Source organism: Ictalurus furcatus, chromosome 25, assembly GCF_023375685.1.
Source record: "Ictalurus furcatus strain D&B chromosome 25, Billie_1.0, whole genome shotgun sequence".
NCBI classification, from domain to species: domain Eukaryota; kingdom Metazoa; phylum Chordata; class Actinopteri; order Siluriformes; family Ictaluridae; genus Ictalurus; species Ictalurus furcatus.
This window is the reverse complement of record NC_071279.1, coordinates 8,786,841-8,806,807: the sequence shown is the minus strand read 5'-3', so window position 1 is coordinate 8,806,807 and position 19,967 is coordinate 8,786,841. Positions and strand designations below refer to the sequence as shown.

The 19,967-nt window shown below is 40.9% G+C and overlaps 1 protein-coding gene across 1 annotated transcript in view; it reads right to left on the bottom strand.

Annotated features, from left to right (window-relative positions):
- Positions 1–286: 286 nt before the first annotated feature.
- The window catches only part of xkr6b (XK, Kell blood group complex subunit-related family, member 6b), a 55,365-nt gene continuing 35,684 nt past the window's right edge, over positions 287–19,967 (bottom strand). The window contains exons 2-3 of the mRNA XM_053614336.1: positions 2,471–2,667; positions 287–1,260 (exon numbers count right to left, since the gene is read on the bottom strand). Coding sequence (XP_053470311.1) covers positions 287–1,260; positions 2,471–2,667 — 1,171 coding nt within the window. The remainder of the gene's footprint in view (positions 1,261–2,470; positions 2,668–19,967) is intronic.

The following is a 19,967-nucleotide window of genomic DNA, read 5'->3' as shown; positions in this document are numbered from 1 at the left end:
ACAAAGACACTATCCAACATATATATTGGTGGCACACATCCACATAACAAGGGCTCCTTTTAAGGACTGCTTATTTTTTACTTAGTTCTCCATTTCTGTAATAATATTCTATTTATTTGTGAAAATAAATGTAAAATTTTCTCTGTTTAGAACTTCTTAGACCTTTTGAAATACTCTAATGACGGCTGAATAACTAAATTCAACTGAAGAAAATAAGCACCCAAATGGAGAGAGGTGAAGCACATTGTGTGTTTTGGAGATCGGGGCGGGGGGCGGGGGGGGTGCTTTATAGGGAGGACTCATACTGGAGCAGCTCATAGAGAAGAGGCCCATCCCTGTACCTGATGCCCACTGCATTGGGGCTGATGTACTGGAGGATATATATGGTCCGTCGCAAGCGACGGTCTACAAAGTGTGCATCCCAGGCTGGGTATCGCTTCCTGGGCATGTCAATCTTAATCAGGGGCCCTTCAGGGTGGATGGGCCGGCCTGCTGCATCAGTGGGCAATGTGGACCTCACCTGGAATACAGGCAAGCAGGTATCCGTGACAACCTCCTCAGCTTCTCCATATTCCCCTGAAGCCATGCCCCGAGTGGGGGTGGCCTGAGAGCCACGAGGCCCTGGAGTCGGGGCCATAGGCTCAGCCTCTGGGGGCAGGGGGAGGCCCCAGAGGAGCTCAGCACAACAGGAGCTTGCCAGGACCCTCAGCCTGGGACCCATAGGATGCAAAACCCCGTAGTAGAGGACCATGCATGCCACTCCTGAGGCGAAGCACAGGAAGACGCCGCAGAGCACAGATGCGGCATACGAGTCAGTGGTGACAGGGTCTCTGTAGACATACCACAAGGCAGTCAGGACAGTGTTCTCCACCAACACCAGTGAGTAATAGGCTATCATTCGGTATCGAGTCCTGCCTTCCTTCACGTTGAACCAACAGAAGATGTACACCACACCAACCACCATGTTGAAGAGCACCTCCTCCCACTTGGACATGCAGAAGTCAGTGCCACCATGAATCACCCAGAAGGCCATAGCACACCAATGTAGCACCACAAAAATGCCGAAGTAGAGGTGGAAAACCGAGGCAAAGAGGGCAAAGGAAAGTGCCCGTGAGGAAATGGTGAAGAAGCGCCACAGGAGATGCACCAGAGCTCCTCGGTAGCTCATACTCTTTTGGTCATCGCGAGAGTCGCGCAGAAGCTTATGGTAGGAGGCCAGCACCCAGGAGAGAGACAAGAGAGAGGCAACTGCTGACATGCCTGCAGTGAGGGTGGGGAGGAATGACAGAAGGAAGACAAACAGGCAAAAAAGAGTAAAACTGACCATACATCACTTCGTTGTGTACAGCAAGTATGCTGTATTCAGTAGAATGGTGGGCGAACAAAACGTTAAAAGGGATGAAGTTATAAGGTGTGATCTATAATAGACTACAATAGTTAAAGAGTTTTTAATAATGTAAAGAAAATTAAAATGATCTAGCATATTACTCATACATTATCACAGTCTATGCTAAAACAAAATGCAATAATATAAGAATATAAGGAAATGAGGACTACATCAAACTAAGTCTAAACTCTTTCACTTTGTTTCTTTCAAAGTAATATGCATGTCTCCAAGTCATACTTATTCCTAGATACGTTCTCTAACACTTACCTCTTGCTTTTTCTATGTATCTTTTTTAAAGCATAGCCAAGTTTACTATTCATCCTGCTCAACTCAGTGTTCTTCAGGATGTTCATAGAGACTTCTGCGTTGCTGTGAGTGCTGTCACCTCAAACGTGAGAAATGGTCCTACATTTATCTGCTCAGCTGCAGAAAAGGCTTGTCCCCACAAATTCTGGATACTCAAAAGTGTCAATCATAACAGGTCTTAGACTGTTTTGACTCGTACAGAGTCAGTCTTTTTTTTTTTTTTTTTTAAGATATACAGCATGGAAAGATAATGATGTGCATCATCTATACATGAATATAAAGTTGTTAATGGATTGATGCAACACAAAATCATGAGATCCAGGGAGTCATATTCTAGTCTGACTTCAAAAGCAGAATGGTCTCCAATGCATTATGCTTTGCAGTGCCTAGCGCTCCAGTATATGCATGAAAAACTTTAAAGTGAATCTCCAACTAATTTCTACTCAAGAAACAAAGCTTACGTATGCAACGTGTATAATAAATTAGACATATCTCTGAAAAGCAAATCAAAACAATTTCAAGCAAACATTGCATCAGAAACCTCTATAATGTACAACAGTAGTACTTTCAGTGTTTTGCAACTATACATAATTTTTTTTTAATGACTTTTGCTTTGTATTAATTCTGTAAGCTTTCATAAATCATCAAATCCTAACAATTAGTCACACAAATTAGGGCACTGTGGCATTTATGTTTTCAAAACACAGATGCAGTTTAAATGTAACACAATGCAGAAACGTCAGCAGTCCTAGCACTGAGCCGTGGGGCATTCCTTACACTGCAGCGTCTCAGCGCGGTTCTTCTGGATCATTATGCAGAGCTGGAGCACTAACTGTGGGGCGCTTTCCAAAAAGGTCTCGAGGAGACGAAGCATGTTCACATCAGCATACTCGTACATCATGGCCCAATAGAAACGTCGCTGATTTTCCTTTTGCCTGCGACTCTGTATGCCGAGGTACATGGTCCGGATATACCTGCAGAAATGCAGATGCACAAGAAAAAGAAAGCAGGGACAGTCTGAGGTTGGAGGAAACAACAGGGAATTATGCCAACCATGAATATTAAAGAAAGAAAGAAAGAAAGAAAGAAAGAAAGACAGACAGAAAGAAAGATCAATCTTTCTTAATTTAGTAATTTACAGTACAGAAGGAGCATCTTATGTTCATAAGATTTGATTTATGCAGATTAGGTATTGCAAATAATTTATAGTACTGCATTTAACTATGCATTTGTTCACCAAACAAATATTTCACACACTAGTATCTGATGATAACGTAACATGGTAACAATAAGATAACAGACATTGCCCCATTACGTTTAACGTGAACAATTAAACTCAATGGCACATAAGACAAATAGTGTTGCTTTTCAGAGTCAGCCGCAATCATCAGAGTGTGATGGCTGAATCCGCACATCACTGCGTAATCGAGCAATCGCTGATCACAGGACTGCAGTTCGAACGTATGTATGTATGTGTAAATAAAATGTTACTTATTGAAATATTATCCATCCCATCCATCCATACATCCATCCAATTTCTTTACCACTTGTCTTACACAGGGTCGCGGGTGAGTGTAGAGCATATTGCAGTGGACTCGGCACAAAGTGGGGGACACCCTGGACGAGGTGCCAACCCATCAAAGGGCACAATCAAACAAACATTCAAACACTACTTTGGACTCGGGGGATGGGGTGGGGGGAGGATGGAGTACCTGTAGGAAACCCCCGAAGCACAGGGAGACCCTGCCCCCCTCTATTGAAATATTATACTTATTGGAATTATAGTAGAATCAGCCATTTGAAATTAATATGTAAAATTATAAACTGGAAATAGAGTACCATACTTTAGGCATGCTGAGTGGTGTGTGTGGTGTGTGAGCTTCCAGAGGAAACCTGCCAACAGACAAATCTCCAGTAGGAGGCAGGCATCTGTCTGGGCAGGCATGGAGACAGAGGGTTACTGTACATGTTAGCAACCATCTGGAATTGATAGTCTGAGATCAGACGTCTGGGATCCCAGCATTAAATTATCCTCTGAGGAACCATTACAGAACAGTACAATATTCACCTGACTGTGGACCAATTGTGCTTCTTGTGGGAGAATATGAGTGTAATTAGCTGACTTTTTTATGGACGTAAACTAAGTATTGTGAGACAGGTGGAGAAAAGCAGCTGAATCATTTTAAATCCTTGTTTTAAAATATGATGATGTGGTCAAGGTGAGGTGAAGAGCATTCACAGGATTACTGCTTACTAAAGCTAAAACACAAAAATAGCTGTGGTGCATCTGTGGCACCACTAGAGGGTACATTTCACTGCACTGCAAGATTTGCTGAATGTGATACACGGCTGAATCTAATGCTCTGTTTCTCTGGAGATGATCATGATCTCACAATTCCTTTGGGAATTTCACTGCAAAGCAAACAACATCAGTGAGATTTCATTTTTCACCAAACAGTTTGACAATACTATTATAGAATTCAGTAATACTTCAGTGAAGGCCAATGCCGATTAAAAGAGTGCTACCTTCTAAGCCTTCATGCTTTTTAGTGAGGCTGCGGAAAATCCTTCCTCCCAGATGTGAGAGACTTGCTATTTAAAGACTGAGGCCTCATCTGTGGTTAATTTTGGGGCTACCATGTACAGTATGTCCCAAGATTGGATTTTGAAAAGCATGTGTGAATGCACAACAGAGATCTATGAAATGTTGTGGAACAGTGGCAAAAAGCTTACAGTTGTTACTCAATTCAAACATTTTGCTTAGATCCAATAAAGCCGGTTCACATTTACATTTCTGTGTCAGTCAAATTTGTCGTTAGTGTGAACAGACCTCTGGGCTAAACTGACTTGCAAATTATCAACAACCACCATTCATCCATCCATTCATTTTCTGTACCGTTATCCTACACAGGGTCGTGGGGAGCCTGGAGCCTATCCCAGGGAACTTGGGACACAAGGTGGGGGACACCTTGGACGGGATGCCAACTCGCTGTAGGGCACAATCACACACACTACGGACGATTTGGAAATGCAAATCAGTCTAGCGTAAATCTTTGGACTAGGGGAGGAAACTGGAGTACTTGGAGGAAACCGCCAAACATGCAGAGAACATACAAACTCTGCACACAGAGGGTGGAGGTGGGAATTTGGACGGAGCAGTAAGCTGCGATATCCAGTTATATGAAGAACATTTTGGGCAGGAAACCTTCTCTGAAAAGATGCCTACTTTATTTCCCCTAACACACTTCTATCTAACATTATTTTAGGTGAGATTAGTCCTCAGGGCTACAGCTGGACCATAGCACTCTAAAGTGCTTTTTTAATAATATTTATTTATTTATTTATTTATTTATTTAGAGTTTTTTTTTAAACAGATATTACATATTCATGCATTTCGAATATGCCCTCATTTCACTACAGCCTCCAGAAGCACGGCTTGTCGATGAAGGACTTTGTACAGTACATAACACCACACATTGTATATAAGTCATTAGTCTACATAAAACAGTCCATATTAAAGCAGTTGGGGGTGGGTTGGGATATCATTTTGGAAACTGGGATATTATTTTGGAAAGACACATGGATATAGAGTCAAAATTTTTGTTTGCTAATGAAAAATGACAATTATTATTTTTTTAATTACCACCCACAAGATTCATTTCATTTAGAAGGCAAATTCTAAATTCAGTTGGTGGGTCAGATTTGATTTGGTGGGTCAGAGTTTTTATCACACCGGTCCCAGGTTGTGGGCCACAAACAATATGAACTCATGTTGACCTTAATCTTAATACTTTTGTAATGCAAGTTGCAATACTATTTAAGAAATTAGAATAATAATAATTAAATAAATAATAACAACAACAACAACAACAACAACAACAATAATAATAATAATAATAATAATAATAATAACAGCAGGAGCAGTGGATTTATTATATTTTTCATGGCCAAAAATCTTTTTTTTTTTAACCAAAATTTTATCCTGTATCCATGTAACCATTTCTCTGAATGTTCTTGAGTCCTACAAGAAATATTTTTAAATGACTCTTGACTTCTTTATGCTTTGTATCTTTAGAAATTCATCACCAGAATATATTTTGAATGAAATGTAATCACTCCCTGCCACTCTGCACTCAGATGTGGCTAATTAGAGCCATAATCATCTTTGTGTTTGTGGCAGAGTGTAATGGTGGCAATCGGAGCTGGTAATTATGAAGAAGAGCAAGGAACATTTGGTGGCAAACACCACTAACAACAGTAACAAAAAGGATTCATTGTGGGCTCCAGTAAAACACGTTATCTTCAGGAGAGTGAGTTCAGTGCAAACTACATATTACTCAGTACATCAAAAAAGAAAAAGAAAAAAACCCAACAAAATCGTCTTTTCTTTTTTTCTTTTTATTTGCTACTTTAAATTTTCTCGTTTACCAGTGCTTGCACATGGAGTGCTCTTTAGTTTGACTCACGGCACTGTAAAGCCAGAGAAAGCCTGCCTGCACACCAGTATCTGTAGTGCAGGAAAATCTCTGCTGGAACAGAAGAGCCTGCTTCATGATAATGATGTGAGGCCAGTCAAGCGAAGACAATAACTTGGAAATGGACAGAAATAGCCTGACCTTAGCATTCACTATTCCAGAAGGGAAGAAAAAGCTATAGTTTACATTTTTGTTTAAGCCTTAGCATTGATATTGGACAATACTCAGGGTTAGCACCAAATGCTGAGTTTGTGTAAGCTTATTATAAGACAAAAAGCCTTAAACAACTCTGGCCATGGATAGCTGGGGCACCACCAAGATGAATTTGAAATCTGGAATCTCATTAGTCAGAAGATGTTGATAAATTTTCCAAAAAAGCATTGATATTAATAAAGTATTAATAAAGTATTTATCTTAATTTGACAATAGTGTCAGCTGCAAGACACATTAATGCACTCTTTCAAATCCATTATCTGTTGTATAGTTAATTCACAGGGATTTTTATGATAGAGGCACCACAGAATCTAAGACTAATAAATGAATTTAAAAACATGTTTTAGAAACGTGAAGCTTTCTGTAGGAGATTTTTTGACCTACCAAAAAAAAAAGCAACTAACTACAGGGTATCCCAAAAGTCTCCTTAAAATGTCTTTATATTTAGTTCATATTATATATTTTTCCAGCCTTTAAGAAAGCCTTCATCTTCTGATTGACTTAAACGGGAAACATGGCAAGCACATCACACACGACGCTGTTACGAAACTTATTAACAAATTAAATAAGACTGGAAGTGTTGCGGACCAACTGAGAATCCTCTGACGAAGGCACAACTAACGTGGTGCTGGCAAACATAGTGCCCTATGTATGGAGACTTTTGGGACACCCTGTAGTTTCACAGACATTCTTTAACTAGAATTGAATAAAAGGTTTATTTAATTAATATAAAATTTTATTGGCATATTGCTGTCTAGGTTAGGAAGAAATCAGCCATAGCCTCACTTCTTCATATCATTCTGATAACCATTCGTGGTGATGTGGTTGCATTTGGTTCGATAATGTAAATAATCTGATGTGGATGCCAAAAACAAAACCTTATATGTCTTTTTTATCTTTAAAAGACTTTTTATCTTTATTATACACCGATCAGCTATAACATTAAACCACTGATAGTTGACGTGAATAACATTGATTATTTTGTTACAATGGCACCTGTAAATAGGTGGGATATATTAGGCAGCAAGTAAACAGTCAGTTCTCAAACTTGATGTATTGGAAGGAGCAAAAATGGGCAAGTGTAACATTCAGATTGACTTTGACAAGTGCCAAATTGTGATGGCTAGACAACTGGATCAGAGCATCTCCAAAATGGCAGGTGTTGTGGGATGTTTCCAGTATGCATTGGTTAGTACCTACCAAACGTGGTCCAAGGAAAGGGTCATGGGTGCCCAAGGTTCATTGAGCTTTTGTAATTTATTTCCTGAATTTTTTTTTTCTTCACTTAGGAAAAAAACAAACAAACAAACAAACAAAAAAACACTTTATACTATAGAGAAATTACTACTCAATAGACATTAACTGTTATGTGAGACCCAAACTGATGAGCTGAAGCAGAAACAGCCTCAATGTCCACTTAGTACAGCTATGTGTAAGACTACTGGGCTACTATAGGCAATGTTCTAGTAGCAAACCCAAGCTTGGCATAATAGCCATCATATGTGAGGTGCACAGCATGTTAGATCTTTAACAAGTGCCTAAGCACAGAACAGTGAGGAAATGCAAGTAAACCAGATTGAAGGATAAGAGTGTAAGTGTAGCAACAGGGAGGCAGAAGTGAACAAGGGGATAGAAGAGAAATTAGGGATCAATAGCTCAAGCCTTTCAAGAGCTACATCATAACCCGAGGTAACATTTGGCATTCACTGACATTTTCTGTTAGTCTTGTAAATGTCAGGGGTGCTAGGAGACAAAGCCCCCAACACATGCCCTTGTCGCCTATTCCCCGATATAATAGTGATTTTCAGCACAAAAGGAAATCCTCAATTAACCCTATTTAAATCCTCATTTAGGCTTTACATTTAACACTTCCCAAAGCAATATATTCTATAAGCAAGGGTTACAAAGTTTTTGCTTGTCAAAATGATTTGATTTAAGTACCTCTTGGGACCTTAAGTAGGTGTTGTACATTATTGTACATTATAACATTGAATGTTAAATGTTTATAATAAATGGCAAAACCTGTTATTAAAAGCATGTTACATTTGAGCTTGTAAAATATATTATCTTTATTTTCTATTTTTATTCTTTGATTTTTTTTTTACTTGTATGTATATATCTAGTATATCTACCCTAGTATAAACAATGAATTATCCTAGATTTCAAGGCAACAGTTTTTTTCTGTGCATGCTGCTTCATTAGTAATGTTTCAGATACATGTCAAAACAAAAAAATTCTGCAATTTTGCCTTCTTCTGTACACATACTGTATCCTTCATTCAAATACACAGTGAAACACTATATTCAAACCTCAGTACAAAGCATGGCAACAGTAAACAAGATAAAAGAGAGCAAATGAATGGGCAAATTAGATAAATAAAATTCAATTACTAGCTTCCCGTGGGAGGCGGATATGTTTCCATAGATGCAATTAAAGTAAAAGATCCATAACTCTTGTGAAACATAAATGTGGCAACATTTATATAAAATGTACATTCACACACTGACAAGCATGTACTACAGGTTTTCCTGTCAGATTTGAGGGTGTAGTCACTCTGAAGCTCTTCACTGACTCTTGTTGCGGCGCTGTGGCCTGAAACATGGCTCCTATGAATTATTCGTGCTGAGATCATAGCGTTTGCTCACGCCTCGTTAGCTAGCCTGCATTTGGCTTAGTTGGCCAGGCCATGTCTAAGTGCTCTGCCTGTCTGTGCCACTGATCCAACCCGTATCCTGCCGCACCCATGCTTTAATGACTAATGATTCAAGGCCTGTAGTGCATTGTTTCTGTTTAATTAACTCCTGCTTGAAGACCAGGCATTGTCTGTATGGGAATTAAAGTAGAAAAGGCAAGGGGATAAAAGGTGGAGTAGACATGCATGCATACAAGCAAACAAGCTAAACTACACGTGCATTCAAGCGTCGCAGAAACTAACTATAACTATCATTATAACTGGTTGGTTTAAATGGGCTAGCAGGGCTAAGTCACTCCGTCTTTCAAAGGTTAATAGACATCAGCATCAGGTTTAATTTTTGGCATCCACTTCAGAATAATTTGTTGTTAGCAAAAGTCTTAAGGCAGATTATTTTGGTCTTTTGTGGAACCAAAATAAAAAGTGCAACAACACCACCGATGGTCATAAGAATAAATATGCAGAATTTTATGAAGAAGGAACGCTGTGGCTGATTTCTTTCTAGCCCAGCCAGTAAATTCATACAGCCTAACAGTGACTGTTGTGTCAGGTGATTGTACAGAGTAAAACACACATTTTGTGTGCATTTTGGTTGATATTTTTCAGCATGCTTTGCTGACACATCCATGACACAGCACTGATTGAGAAGGTGCATGTGAGATACAGTGTCTGGTGTAATGAACACGAACAAGGTGAATAATTTACTCTTACCATCTGTTTTTGACTTAAAATGCCAATGAAGGAGAAACTAAAAGTAAATAGTCTAAGTACTAATCAAACAAAAAAAAGATGATAAACCATGGCATGAATCCTGTTGCATATTACCAACTTTCAACACTTAAAAACAAATACAAATCTTGAATGTAGCTACAGGGGGCACCGTGCCTTAGTGTTTGCCTCACACCTCCTGCGTTGGGAGTTTGAATCCTGCCCTGTGTGTCTGGAGCTTGCATGTTCTCCCTGTGTTTTGGAGGTTTCCTCCATGTACTCCGGTTTCCTCCAAAGACATGTGTTGTAGGCTGATTGGCATTTCCAAATTGTTCATAATGTGTGAATGGGTGTGTGAGTGTGTGTGTGATTGTGCACTGTGATGGGTTGGCACCCCGTCCAGGGTGTCCCCCGCCTTGTGCTCTGAGTCCCTGGCATAGGCTCCAGGCTCCCCGCAGCCCAGTGTAGGATGGATGAATGCTGCTATCTGTCTTTAAGCGATACAGTGTTCAATCCTAATAATTTCATTGCCAATGTATTGAAAGTTTTAAAAATTTTTAACTAATTTTGCCAACAGCCATAACTGCTCACAAGGAACTCAAGGTGATTACTGTGAACTCTGTGTACTACAGACTCCAGCAGACATGCTGCTGACTGGTACACACTGTACTGAAACAATGAGGAGCTATGTGACTAACCCCCTGCTGCACGCTACAGAAGGCATCTTGGCTGCCTTGGATACAAGCGTTTGTGTGTTATGAGAAAAGGATTGTTCAGTTGTGGAGAGGGCTGAGGGTAAAAGGTCTGCATATCTGAATTTGATTTTGTTTGTTTACGTGATGAGAGGGGTATGTGTTTGTGAAGCAGGATTCATATGACTCATTCAGTGAGTCACTCGATGAAGCTGAGAAGGAACATTGCTGAGACTGTCAATGAGGTCTGCTACACTACCTGCTGTGAGAGCTCCAATTCCAGACCACATTTTGTTTCTCTTTACCTTCTTGTCTCTCCTGGCTTTGTGCCTCTTTTCAGGTTCCCCTCATTATACAGAATATGTTTGGCACTCTGCGTCTGAAGTATTTATAGCTGCGGTCCTATTCACTGTGAGGGGGGGGGGGACATACAAATGGCTAGGAATTCAATTTGGGCTTTTATGAAAGTGTGACAGCAGAAGATTTAAAGGCTCCCAATCCTCCCCAGAGGAAGCAGGAAAATGCCTCATTTTATGACAGTTTGGGCTTAAACACTTCCCTGTGGGACACAAAAGCCTTTCTATGTATCAATGAAACCCACATAATATTTATGGAAGGAGACACAATGATTCAAGTTAGGCTGAGAAGAGCAATTAACTCTTTGATGCTAAATAAAGTGCAGTTTCACCATATGACATGCTCTAAACGGACACTTTAATAGGTATACCTGCTTATTCATGCAATTACCCAAGCTGCCAATCATGTGACTGCAGTACAATGCATAAAATGCAGGTCAGGAATGTCAGTAAATTTTCACATCAAACATCAGTTGTTGGTTGTTTGTGGAAGACCTTTTTGTGGCAGACCACAAAAGGGGTTTGAGTATTTCAGAAACTGCAGAGCTCCTTGGGATTTTCAGACACAGCGCTCTCTAGAGTTTACACGGAATAGTGCAAAAAAACAAAAAATATCTAAGTGTGTGGCAGTTCTATGGGAGGAAACGCCTTGCTGATGAGAGACGTCAGACTAGTGGCCAGACTGATTTGTACTAAAGTAAGCACTATTTACAACCATGGTGAACAGAAAACCATCTCAGGGTGCACAACAACATTGAACCTTGAGGTGGATGGGCTACAACAGCAGATCACACTGTGTTTCATTCCTGTCAGCCAAGAACAGGAATCTGAGGCTACAGTGCTCATAGGCTCACTGGAACTGGTTAGTTGAAGACCAGACTGAAGCAGTTGAGGCTTCAGCCACACCTAATCATAAATCCATACATCCATCCATTTTCCATACTGCTTATCCTACAGAGGGTCACAGGGAGCCTGGAGCCTATTCCAGAGAACTCGGGGCCCAAGGCAGGTGTCACGGTTAGCAGGGAGATGAAGGATGCATGTGCAGTAAAGAGCTTTATTAAGGAAATCGAGCAGACAAATCCAAAACGTGAATCAATAACGTGGTCGAAAACAGGCAAAGGTCAGGTGATCAGCAAACATACATAAGGCAGGCAAGGCAAAAGGACAAAACGAGAAAACAGAAAACGGATCAAAACACTAGAAACTTGAACACAGGACAAAGGCTTGGTACTGTGTGAGGGGAAATCTCTGACAGCAGAGGACACCCTGGAAAGGGGTGCCAACCCATCACTGGGCACAGTTGCACCTGCATTCACACACCCATTCCTACACTACAGACCATTTGGAAATGCCATTCAGGCTACAAAAAGTTTTTGGACTGGGGGAGAAAACCGCAATACCCAGGGTTAATCCCCGAAGCACGGGGAGAACATGCAAACTCCACACACACAGGGCAGAGGCGGAATTTGAACCCCCAACTCCGAAGGTGCGAGGCAAATGTGCTAACCACGAAGCCACTGTGCTCCCCACCCACAGCTAATCATATCAAATATAAAAAAGCCAGACTAAGGCAGGTGAATTAAAAACTCTGCCACGTTCTTAATAAGGAGGCATTGTGTGGATGCTGTACACACCATTAGCTAAGGGGTAAATGTGATATGAAGCTGATTAGAGGCAATGCATTTGATTTTCACCTCACTGCAATCAACTCATGAAGATATAGAGAGAACAGATGCAATCAAAATGATTCAACCCCCATTGCAAATCAGGTGTATTGTCAAAATTGACAGACTTTCAACTGTTTGCAATGAACAAATCAAACAAAAGCAATTGAAATAGTTCAACACAACAAATGCTTCAAGTGTTTTCCCCAAATTCAACTGAAAATGCAACTTATAATGATTTTTCCAGTCTCAAAATTATTCATCCCCTTCATAGCAAGCATCTTTAGTACTAAATAAAGCACCCTTTTGCTGTTATGACCTGCTGCAAATGAGATGCATAGCTTCTGGCAGCATTTCTGAGGAATCTTAGCTCATTCCTCATGAGCAATGGCCTCCAGTTCAGTAATATTCTTGGGTTTGTGTGCTGCAACCGCCTTCTTCAAATCCCACCAGAGGTTTTCTATGGAGTTCAAGTCAGGTGACTGTGATGGCCCTGTAGAATCTTCCAGGATTCTTCTGCAACCAAGCCTTGGTGGAATTTGAGGTATGCTTGGGATCATTGTCCTGTTGGAAGGTCCAATGACACCCAAGCTTCAGCTTCCTCACAGATGCCCAAGCTTCAGCTTCCTCACAGACGCACAAGCTTCAGCTTCTTCACAGATGGCATGAAGTTTTCTCCTAGGATTTCCTGATACTTCAATGAATCCATCTTGCCTTCCACATGCTGCAGGTTTCCAGTACCAGAGGACACAAAGCAGCCCCAGAGCATCACCGAGCCACCACGATGCTTAACTATGGACAGAGTGTCCTTTCTTCATTCTTCTTCCTTCAGATATATTGCTGATCCATTGTGCCAAAAAGTTCCATTTTTGTTTCATCGCTCCACAAAACAGAATCCCAAAACTTCTGTGAGTTATTTTTATGATTTTGAGACAACTTTTCTTGTGCTTTTGGGTCAGTAGTGGTGAACGTCTTGGAGTTCTGGCATGGAAACCTTCTGCATTTAGTACGCACCTTACTGTGCTCAGTGCCTGTTGCCACCAAGTCTTGCTGCAGGTCTTTTGCAGTCACTCGAGGGTTTTTCACAACCTACCTTCTCAGAAATCTGGTTGCAGCTGTTGATGGCTTCCTTATTCTGCCCCGTCCAGGTATTTCATACATTTTCTACCCCTAGCCAGTTCGGGTATCTCATATGTTCCAGCTCAAGCACACCTGCTTGAGTGCTTGAGACAACACCTGTTTTGCATATTTGTGATGTTCTGAGGGATTCTATTCAGGGGTTGAATAATTTTGAGACTGGAGAAATCATTATAAGTTGCATTTTCAGTTGAAATTGGGGAAAGAACTTGAACCATTTGTTGAACTATTTCAATTGCTTTTGTTCGATTTATTCATTGCAAACAGCTGAAAGTCTGTAAATTTTGACAATAACCTGATTTGCAGTGGGGGTTGAGTAATTTTGATTGCAACTGTAAGTGATAGAAAGGTCACGAGAGAGAGAGAGAGAGAGAGAGAGAGAGAGAGAGAGAGAGAGAGAGAGATAGATTTAAGAACTCTGCTATACACACCCTCAAGTTAACCAGTCCGTCTTCCCTTTTTCTTTATCTTTATGTGCCTGACTTATGTGACATCTTAACACACCTGTAGGAATGAAAATACCTAATAACCAGAGACCCTCTCCATATGATAACAATGTCTGTAATTAGCCATGAAAGTTTCAGTGGGTGTGGAAGCTCTTATAGTGGAAAATGCAGCACACCAAACAATTTATCAAAATATGGGAAATTTGTGAATGATGAGTTGCAAATAATACATAGATCCACATTTTTGACCATCCTTGTCTGCTCAAACATATTTCAGACAGTTTTATTCTGAATGTCAATGAACTACTAAACCCTCCTACGGTCTCCCACTATGTCTGGATTGGTGACAGCTTCCCTGATTGCTTCACCATAATGGAGGGACTGCCTATATCTGTGTATGCATAATATGCATGTGTATATAAGTATGTTCTTGTATGTCCCCTACTCATATAATATGTATAGCCCTGCTCACGTAATCACTTCTGAAGTAATGGGGTAAAGTGTTTAAAGCCAAACCAGAATAAAAAAAAATTTAAAAAAGATGTTGATTTTGTTTTCATAAAGCTTCCATTCTCATTGTTAGTGTGGACATATTTCCAATTTTGTCCCCATACCTGTGGATAACCATGATGTTATCACTGACTACATCTCCGTACAACTGTACACAAGTAACTCTTCAAGAAAATGAGAGTAGAAGGTGAGAGACGTGCAGATTAAGTACATTAGACCTTCACTGACAGTGTTGTGACAGCGCTAGAGCTCCTCAAAGGTCTCACTGGCAGTAAACAACTTCCTTTGTCAAATAGTGACTAATGCTCCAATGGAACTGAGGAATCAGCATGCCTCTTATGGTGACAGCTCAAATAATTAACAAAACTAAACTCTTTCTAGGATGTACTGGGTATTTTTGGACACATATGTTAGTGTCGGTCTTGTTTAAACTAATCTTCAAGCTAAATTCAATACTGATGCAATAAATACAACTGGGGTTTATATCAGTGAATCCAATAACTCTGAATTTTATTTGCAAACAAAAGCTTGACTCCCTTGGATGTGTGTGTGTGTGTGTGTGTGTGTGTGTGTGTGTGTGTGTGTGTGTGTGCATGTGTGTGTGTGTGTTTCCCACAGTCTCACAGCTCCCAGTCATCAGTGGAGCTCTGAGTCTCTCACGCTCTGCCTGGCTCCACACAGCCACATTTTGTCACTATTAGCAACCGCCTGCTCATGGGGGCGGCAAGGTTGCTGATCACATGACCATGAGCTCACCATGAGAGGGAGGAGGAGGGAGGTGGCAGTGACGAAAGCACAACTGCTTCCGTCTGGCAGTGCAAGCTACAGCCATGCAGTCATCCGTGACCTCCCATTCACTGTCACCTCGACTGCCATATTAGTCTCTGATTAATGAGTTTACATCAAGGCTTGGAAGGAGAGACTCGAACCATGTCATCATGGTCAGTACAGAGTTGTGCTCACTTTCCTAATGAGGAAATATTATTTGCCATCATATAGGAAACTGTCTCAAGACCTTGTGCGATTTCTGCATGCCAAACCTCAGTCCTATGATCCACTGTCCTTGTATGCCTTTATTCGTGTGTCCCAGTTCCTGAGAAAAAATCTTCAGCTACAAAAACATTTTACATGCTACTCCTTCATCACAGTCAGATTGCACAGCACTGTTGCCCAGGGGTTGCAAATAGCAGCAAATTGGGTAGAAGCTTTGCCCTTTTCAATTTGTTCTCTAGCCAAAAAACAGTGGCCATGGCGCTAAAAGGCAATGATCTCCTGTAAATAGATGCTCTGCTCTCCTGTGGCTTGATACATATGAATAGTAGATTAGCACTGTGCTCAGATTCCTGTTAACTGGTCCATTTATCTACACCACACAGAGAACACATGGCCTTACTGTACATGGCCAAGTTTCCCATGTAGATCTTTTCCTGCTACTGTTGGTATTCCTTGCCTTGTTGAAAAATTAATGGTAACCATTAAAGATTTTTGTTTTAGTTCCCAGTCATTGTAATAGTCTGTGACTGTAGTTTGTGGTTTTTATTATGTTACTACCACAAAGAAAAGGTACAGTATGGTGAATAGGGCTGTAGGTATGGACTTGAATATGGTCTTTGACTTGGGTCCAGTCTCAAGACATTTTCTGTGTTGACTTGGACTTGTCTCAGACTTATTTGTATTGTGTTGGTCTCATCCAAAAGTTTGGGTTGTCTTTTCTATTTGCATGCACAAAGTTTGACAAGAAGCAATTCATTCTTCTAGAAAACATAGCTTATTTATTAAGTCAATTAGTTGAACACTCTATGGCCAAAAGTTTGTGGACACCTGACCACCATACCCATATGTAGGCTTTCCACAAATTGCTGCCACAGAGAACTGGAATGCTGACTACTGTACATGCCAGACCTCCTCACCCAACATCAGTACCTGACCTCACAAATGCTCTTGTGGCTGAATGAACACAAATCCCTACAGCCACACGCCAAATCTAGTGGAAAGCCTTCATAGACTAGTGGAGGTTATTATAACAGCGGGGAGCGGGGACGACACTAAATCTGGAATGGGATGTTAAAAAAGCACATATGGGTGTGATGGTCAGGTGTCCACATACCTTTGGCCATATAGTGTATTTGATGGATTTGGGTCTCGATTGTGACTCTTGCTTTCAGTTGGACATTTAGACTCTTGACTTGGCCTTGACCCCCTTAATATTCAATCTTGATTAGATCGCAACTAGAACTGGTTTTGGACTTGTCGTGGACGTGACAATGGCTACAGCCTTAATGGTAACACTTCACTGCTTTAACACATATTTGACTGATTTCAAATAAAATTCTACAGTCCTACAGATGTTTGGATGCCTTGTGGTAATAAATGGCACACTATTGCTGAGGTAACACATCTAATGGACTTTGATAGTTCCTTGATATTTCAAGTTTTGTGCAATGAAACATCATGGTTCTAAATTCTAAATAATTAACATTTCATTGTGATATGTTCATTTAAGACACCAATTTGAATAATTAGACATGTAATGTATCCTAATTATTAAAACAATTACTTACTGATAGAAATACGTTTAATAGAAACCACTGTGAAAGAAACCACTTTCACCTACAAGAAAGTGAAACATAGTGTATTTCATATGACAGTCATAACTAACCCTGTAACAACTTTTTAACACCATTTGAAATTGCCAGCCATGTTTTATATTGTGTGACCTTTTAGGAGTAAATGGATCAATATTTGGTAAGTCCATCGGCAGACGAAATCTGGATTCATAACTGCTATGTGTAAGGACACTATACAAATAACATCACAAAATGAGAGAGAGAACTAAAGCAGCAATTATGGCGATGATGATGTGGTCTAGTTGAGTTGTTCACTCCATGTGATACTTTCTGAAAACCTTGTATTTTTTCAAAATGTCTTTGAATAAATGAATAAATTAATTCACTAAATAGCTGTCTCCGCCCTGTGTGCATGTTTCGGAGGTTTCCTCCAGGTACTCCAGTTTCCTCCCCCAGTCCAAAGACATGCGATGTAGGCTGATTGGCATTTCCAAATTGTCCATAGTGTGTGAATGTGTGTGTGTGATTGTGCCCTGCGATGGGTTGGCACCCCATCCAGGGTGTCCCCCGCCTTGAGTCCCCTGAGATAGGCTCCAGGTTTCCCTGTGAAAGATAAGCGGTACAGAAAATGGATGGATGGATGGATAAATAAATAAGTGTTACATTTTTGTATAGCCTTTGAAAAGTAAATCCTATCTTAACAGGTATTAAGAACATTTCCCCTAAAAAAGTTACCATTTTGGAGAAACAAGGTTTTCATCCCATAAACAAAAATGGACAAAAGAGATTGCTATGATTTTTAACAACAAAAGCAGAAAGAAGCAGAAAGAAAAAAACAGGGCAGCTCCTATTGATTTTAAACAGAAAATAGTAGAGTGGGGGATTTCCACTGTATGGAAGAGGGTGAGATGCTTTATTGTTCCTTTGGAGAATGATGGCTCACATCAAGCAAACAAGAGGCTTGAATAATCTAGGATGAAAAGACAGAGCTTGACCTAGTTGCCTTTCAGACGATTGCTAGCTATAGAAGCTGACCCAACTAGAGTGCAGGATACTGACATTGGAGCTAGTAAATAGGAATGGTGGCTTATTATTAAGGTTCTTTTACAAAGAATGGTTTCCTGTTATTTTGTGCTCCTAAGATGCCCTGCAGTCACTGGTAGCCCACAAGCAAATCCTTTTCAGAGTTCCAAGGCACACAAACTTTGCAGAGTGTTTGCTAGTGTCTGCATTTATAAGTGGGTAATTTGTCACTGTAAATAGCCTGGTTTCACTGCTGTGTTCTGCACAAAGATCTATGCTCATTTTTTCCCCAAAAGGACTTTTTCCCTCTACATAACAGCTGACTAGGAAGCATACTAGGAAGCATGCTTTTTCCTGTGTTAAAAGGGAAATAAGGCCTAGACTTATGAAATACCATGTTGAGTCAAAGTGTAATGTTCTAGCCTTGAGACAAGTTGAGGAAGCTCAAGAGATATAGAGTGTGGAAATTACAGAAAAAGAAGGACAACCTGAATGATGGGGGGATGATCTGGGCAAGAGAGTAAGCATGAGGAGCAAGGAGAAGAAAACGGCGAGTAAGACCACAAAAAGAAAAGAAGAACCCAGGAGGTAAACTAATCACCAAACAAGCAAGGCAATTTTCTGGCTGTGTGCCTCCCCTCCACTTCCCCCTCCCCCTTCTTCTCCCCTCGTCTCTGGGGCTCTTTTACTATTCCGCTCACACACTCTGTCTCTCCGTCTCTCCCCTGCTCCATCTATCAGACTGTACCATTTCACGTCCACCCCCGCCTCTCTCTTCTCTCAAGCCCTGCCGGACATATCCACTATGCTTCTTTGGGGTAGGCGGAGGCAGTGAGTGACAGAGGTAAATTAGGATGAGAGAGGAAGAGATATAGTAGAGAGGAATATGAATATAGACTGTCTTTAACCCTGACTATACCATTGCACAGAAGGGGAAAATGTGCGTGTGTGTGTGTGTGTATGTGTGTGTGTGTGTGTGGTAAGCAAAAAGCAGCTGCCGCCTCGTCATACAGAGCTCTCGCAGGAGGAGTGCTTAGAGAACGTTTGATAGCGCATCTGTAATGTTTGAAGCCATGTTGATACTGTTCCCTACTCCCCAGGTGCCTGCGGATGCCGACCTCACAGCTTAGTGGCGCCATTCTGATGGATGATAGATGTGAGTGCACCTTTGAACATCTGCATACTCACACTAGCATTCGTAGGGGATTTCTCCATCAAAAATGCACAAAATCAGTTCAGCATTATGAACAAACACAGAAGGATAAACAAGCACTATTACTGTAAAACCCTCCACACACACCCACCCACACACACACACATACATTGTTTTCATGCTTCACACACCTTCACTCCTGGGAAGCTTTGCCAATTACAGGATACTGTAATGAGTTACAATTGCCGAGACCTCTAGCAACAGAGGTGTTGGTGAGTGTATCCTCGCTGCAGCCTGTAGTGCGATGGCGTATTGGATTAGATCCACTACATACTGGATGTTTTAACCCTAACCCTAACAATACCCGTAGATGAATTACTTCGCGACATACCGTGTTTGCCGTCGGCGCAGTACATAGTAGATCTAATATAATACATCATCATGCTACAGGCTGCTGTGAGGACCTCATGGCCTTGGTGGTGCTGTGGGGCACTTTTCCTTTTTTCTGAGCCTCTGGGACCAGGTTTCCACAGTCAGCATCCATCATAAATCACTCCACGGGCCATGTTGTCAGTTCTAGGCATGTACTGTCACATGGCAGATTCACAGTAGCAGACGAACAGCATTCTGGCCTG